This window comes from Durio zibethinus, chromosome 12, assembly GCF_047325235.1.
Source record: "Durio zibethinus cultivar Kanyao isolate XHJ-2024 chromosome 12, ASM4732523v1, whole genome shotgun sequence".
Classification (NCBI taxonomy): domain Eukaryota; kingdom Viridiplantae; phylum Streptophyta; class Magnoliopsida; order Malvales; family Malvaceae; genus Durio; species Durio zibethinus.
The window spans coordinates 14,696,405-14,702,096 of NC_143173.1; the positions used below are offsets into that span (position 1 = coordinate 14,696,405).

Below are 5,692 nucleotides of genomic sequence, written 5' to 3' on the forward strand. Positions count from 1 at the left end.
AAGATTTTGATTAGCAGTGTTCCTCTTTTTCTTTATTTATTTGACAGTTTTAATTTTCTTTATTGTCTTTTTTTTTTTTTTTTTTGCTGATTACAAATAAAGTTTATTTTAGCAATATATAATATATTTCAAATAAAGTTTATGCTAAAATGAAAATATAAATTCAAATAAAAATAATTTAAATTGCAACTTTTTATAGAGAGTAGAAACCAAGAAGTCTTGCAAGTTAATTACCATTTTCCTTGGAGGTGAGATTGGGCGTTTAAGGTTAAACGACTTGAATCATGAGAATTAATTTGAAGACGAAAATTGAATTTTCTTCCACTTGTTTTGTCTACCTTTAACTTTACCTTATAAAGCATTAAATGCAAAGTGGAGGATATAATTGCTATAACTTTAACAATCGAAATGGCCTGTTTAACATTTTTTCAAACTAAAAAATTGAGAAAACTAATGATGGAAGGAAAATTAATAGTACCTTTTTATAATACTATTTATGCATCCACGAAATATATATAAGTGAAATAAACTCGTATAAAAGATAACAAATTAAACGAAAAGAAAAAAAAAACAGTAACACATTGACAATTTGACGTATTACAAATAGAACAACCTAGGAAAAAAGAAGCAATTTCCGTTGTTGTTCTAAAAGAAATTGCAGTGACCATTCTTCAACACTAGATCTGCATCCAATATCCATGTGTAGGGGACATGGACACGGACATGGTACATTGTTTTGACTGTTCAGGTATTACAATGTTCATTACACCGCTTTATGCAGAATCGACAGAGACTAAGGAATAACCAACATCCTAGGATATATGTAAAAATATTTGTTATGGCGAACATAACTCCACTACCCAAGCCAATGAGTAAACAATACCCTACAACTAAAGCTGTTCCTTTCCAGAATTCATCATACAGAAAAAGGAATAACCAACATCCTAGTATTACATTTTCTATAGAACCATCAAACAAAACACCTGTAGGGAATAACCAACATCCTAAAATTAAAACACTGACTTTTGACACCCGATAAGCAAAACACATGAACATCATCAAAACGAAAACCATAACTGAAAATATGTTAATAACTACAGTTGCTAAATAAGTTGGAGCTAAGAAAAAGATTGATTGATAAAAGCATATAGCAAGAAATGCAAGGAGTACCTGAAGAGCAGTCCTAAAACCACGAGGAAAAGGTTTAAGGAGACCCAATGTTAGGAAAAACGTTACTACGAAGACAGCAGAGTTTGGAATGTAGAAATAAAGAAAAGTAATTTGATCCATGACTGATTTCCCAGGTAGTTTGTCTTCATCTACCGGATTGTCAGTGGAGTTTGAGGAACTGTCTCCTTGCCAAACACTACCAGGTGGGCTAAGACTGGCTTGGTAGGTTGCTGTTAAAAGCAGTCCTAGAATTACTAGTAAGGCATTGCGGTCCTCAATTGATATATTGTCCATATCTTGAAAAATTATAACTGATGCCTTCGTCACATACTTGAAAATTTGTTTCTGCAATTTATAATTAAAAGTTGAAACTCTTGGAATAAAGCAACCACCCAGAATTCCAATGCTTTTTTTGTTATTAAGTTGTTGTGCAACATCAAGTGCCGTTGAACCAGCACGATTGGTCGTATGTTTGTCAGCGTTGCATTGCAATAGCAGTTTGAGCATCTGTTTATTCAAGAGTTAGATGAAATTATACAATCTAAAAAGAATCTATTTCTTTTGCTAAAAGTAAAATTAATTAGAGCATAAGTAGAACCTCATGTCGATTATCGCAGGCAGCTACGTGCAAGGCAGTGTCGCCATTCCTGTCTTTCTGATTCACCACATCCTCACGATAGTCAGTACTCTTAAGCATCCCGCATAGAAGTTTGAGAGCTTTTAACTCATTGTTTCTCGTTGCAATATGCAAAGCAGTCTCATTTGTAGTTGTCACATCTCGGATGCATTCGGGGCAAACCTCCAAAAATCTAGCAATGAGATCAAGGTTGTGTTCTCTGGTTATTGCATAGTGCAGTGGAGTCTCACCCTTCTTCCCTTTGAAACGAACAAGATCTTTATTATTTTCCAAGAGAAGTAGAACCAGCTCTTTATGTCCCTTTTCCACTGCAAGATGAATGGGACTAAAGCCTTGTTGGTTTAGCTTCCTAGCAAATGTGGGCTTTAAGGTCATTATCTCCATTGCAAAATCAATGCATCCTTCAGCTGCAGCTATGTGTAATGGAGTGTCAACAAACTCCATCTCATCAATATGCCTTAAAACATTAGAATCTCTTTGGATTGATGCATATAATTCATCAACATTTCCCTCTTGAGCAGCCCTCCTCAAATTTTCATCCATATCAGAAAAGCCAAACGACAATGAAAATGAAAGACAAAAGGAAAAGAGGGTTAAACTGCTTTAGATAGCAAAATTAAAAGGGTAAAAGAGAAGATGGAGGAAATCAGGAGATTGGTTTCACTTTTAACAAGCCATAAAACTTTTCAAAACTTTATTTCCTCTTTTTTGCTTCTGAATATAAAAAACATGACAAAGACTTTTGTATCCGATTTTCAACAGTGCAAGATGAATTAAAAAAAAGGTTTTGATCAGAGTAAGATGCATGTTCTGAACCGTTGGTCACTTCTCACCAAACTTTTTGCTTCTGAATATAAAAAACATGACTTTTGTATCCGATTTAAAAACATGACAAAGACTTTTGTATCCAATTTTCAACAGTGCAAGATGAATTAAAAAAAAAGGCATTGATCAGAGTAAGATGCATGTTCTGAACCGTTGGTGACTTCTCACCAAACTTTTTGCTTCTGAATATAAAAAACATGACAAAGACTTTTGTATCCGATTTTCAACGGTGCAAGATGAATTAAAAAAAAGGTATTGATCAGAGTAAGATGCATGTTCTGAACCGTTGGTCACTTCTCACCAAACTGTCTGCCTGCTGTCTGCCAAAGTTGGCGTCTCATCTTTTATCTTTTCATAAAAAATGTCCAGGAGCCTTGGGGGGAGTGAGGTGATCTCCAAAGCACCAAAAGCCCTATAAACCTATAGCAAACTTTTTTTTCCTTTTTATTTTTTAATTAAATATAAAAAATACTTTTGACAACAATTAAAGGGGAGAAAAAAGTTTCATATATTTTTGTATTTTTTAATTATTAATTTTAATAAATATAATAAATGAAATGAAATTATTTTTTATTTTTTAATTTATTTCTTTTATCTTTTGAATATATTAAAATGAATATTTAAAAATATAAAATTGTGTAATTTTTTTTTTATGTAAGTAGATCCTACTCCATAATTTAATATTCAAATTAATAACTAATTTTGATAATGAGTAATTTAATATTTAAATAAATTATTAATAATTTTGCTTAAAAAACACATCATAACCTAAAGACAAAAAAATAAAATAATTCAAATTCAAATATCAAGTATCAAATTATTAACTATTATTTTATAATTATTTTATAACTATATAAATTAATTGAGTAAGCTTTAAATTTATCATTTATAAATATAAAACGTAAATTAATGCAATTAATGAATAGTTAATACCAAATAATGAATTAATTTTCATCCAATATAAACATGACATCTGTAACATTACGTAAATACTATTGTTATAGCATGGTTAGGTCAGGAAAAAGCGTTAAAAGAGGGATTCAAAATGGGGGAAATTGTTAAATGGCTTCTCCTCCAATATTTATCTATGGTAGTATAGTTTTTCAAACTCTGATCAGCTTAATTGAATGTTTTTAATTTCGTTTCGATACTAATTTACAATGCATTAATTTTAATTTTAATGAAATCACCTTAATGAAAAATTTTTCATATCAATTTTAATACCGTTTAATATTGATCAATTTGATTGATTTTAAGTTATTTTAATGACGAATTATGAGTTATCAACCTTACATAAGTATATTAATTTAAAGTTTTCTTCAAAAAAAAAAAATACTACTTTATCTTTTAAAATAAAAGCAAAAACTTCGCCAAGTGGTCCCCATTTTCGTCGAAGGCGTGCAACCCTGTTATTAATGTTTCAATCTCTTTCATGGAAACCAACTCCCATAATCCAAATTTCTTTAATGATTCAATCTCTTTAATGGAAAACATATGTTAATCCAATTTTTATTTATTTGTACACTATACTTGTTGGCCTGGAATTGGCGTTAACATTACTTTTGCAAGCCAACGTTCAGAATTCTTTTAATCACATAACAAAAGAAATACTAAAAATATTGAAATTTCCAAAAAAAACAAAAATAATTTTATTAATTTGACGAAATTTATAATTTTAATCGAAACTATCACAAAGTCACACAGTATTTTCATATTCTTAATAGAATTGCACCACATCCTTTGAACCACATTTAAAGTTTTACACAAAACCATATTTCAAGTTAGCCTCCGCCCACAATTACTATGAAATAAGCCACTTAGCAATGTTATAATCCAAAAAGTTGATTTAATCCCGAAACATATTCTTTCCGCTTTGATACGCAATCAGATGCACATATATTCTTTCATATTTACTGCATTTATTATCTATGAAATTGGATCTTAAACTGCAATGTTCGTCAGTTTCTCATTATAAGAAAGTTGAAATCTAAAATTTAGATTCCAGACCCACCTTTAAACTTCGTTATATATATCAAAAAATTAAAAAAAAAAACAAAAATTAAATATTCAATTCTATGTGAATTTGAAATGCAAGTTTATGCTAGGAAGATAGTCTTTGGCAAAAATATGATGAAAAAGTAGATTGTTAAAGATGTGTCTGAATCCATATAAATTTGTTAGGCGGTGGGACTAGTGAAATACAATTGATTTTTAACTCCAAGTCAAAGTCTATCAATGACTTTTAAATATTTTCTCTGTGTTTATTGACCAGGAACCAAATTTACAAAGATTAATTGCTGGGAATTTTCCAAATGATGAAGATGGAAACGTTATAGCATATTTAAACCAATGAGACAATAGCATGTTAAATCATACGTATGAAAATCAAGAAATTTAAGGAAAGGCTCTAAAATATGTATTAACATCACTTTTTTAAGTTTTGTTCATCTCATCACTTAATTATTTGGCATGCAAAGGAGTTTTCCACAATAAACTTTAATAATATAATAAAGCTTTGTGATTGATTATGTTTTGCTTTGGCGAAATCAATTTATTGAATATTCATCGATTTAAGAATAAAATTATTTGATTTGAGTATGAAAAGTTTTTCTTGGTTTTGTTCCATAATAAGAATGTTATTTAAAGATCAATTTTTTTTTTATGCTTTTTTTTAAAAAAAAGAAGTTTTATTTATATTCAAATAGATGTCTCACGTAATTGTCTAGATAAATGTTTATTTATACAAACATAATTGTCCGAATTGATGTTTGTTTGAACAAACCCAATTATCCAACCACAACTCTTTGTAAATAATTAAAAAATATAATTTTTCACCATCACACACATTATTATTTTGAATTTATTCAAACATAGGAGCAACCCCTAAAAGCATACTCTTAATTTCCTTCATTTGATCAATACTGATCCTATATGATATACGGTAATAAAAGAAAGATTGTGAGTAGTAGCTCAATCAGGAGAGAATATCACTCATAATTCTTTTTATTACAATATTATAATTGTTCAATTAAAATAAAGATTTATATAGAAGTACGTTAC

The 5,692-nt window shown here is 29.5% G+C and overlaps 1 protein-coding gene across 2 annotated transcripts; it reads right to left on the reverse strand.

Annotated features, from left to right (window-relative positions):
- Window positions 1-459: 459 nt before the first annotated feature.
- LOC111297000 (ankyrin repeat-containing protein BDA1-like) lies at window positions 460-2,811 on the reverse strand. Of its 2 annotated transcripts, XM_089741628.1 has the most exons (3): window positions 1,769-2,698; window positions 1,171-1,677; window positions 823-983 (listed from the first exon to the last, which is right to left on the reverse strand). In XM_089741628.1, exons 1-3 carry the CDS (start codon window positions 2,348-2,350, stop codon window positions 960-962), a joined length of 1,113 nt encoding a protein of 370 aa, XP_089597754.1. In that variant the 5' UTR covers window positions 2,351-2,698; the 3' UTR covers window positions 823-959. The 2 variants fall into 2 exon arrangements, with proteins under 2 accessions (XP_022747253.2, XP_089597754.1); XM_022891518.2 differs by having other exon boundaries at window positions 460-1,677; window positions 1,769-2,811.
- Between the last annotated feature and the right edge of the window lie 2,881 nt (window positions 2,812-5,692).

Bases quoted from the DNA above. Each gene is read 5' to 3' on its own strand.
- LOC111297000 (XM_022891518.2), bottom strand. From the start codon at position 2,350: ATGGATGAAAATTTGAGGAGGGCTGCTCAAGAGGGAAATGTTGATGAA. The intron at 1,678-1,768 runs GTTCTACTTATG...TTGAATAAACAG, and splicing joins CCTGCGATAATCGACATGAG to ATGCTCAAACTGCTATTGCA.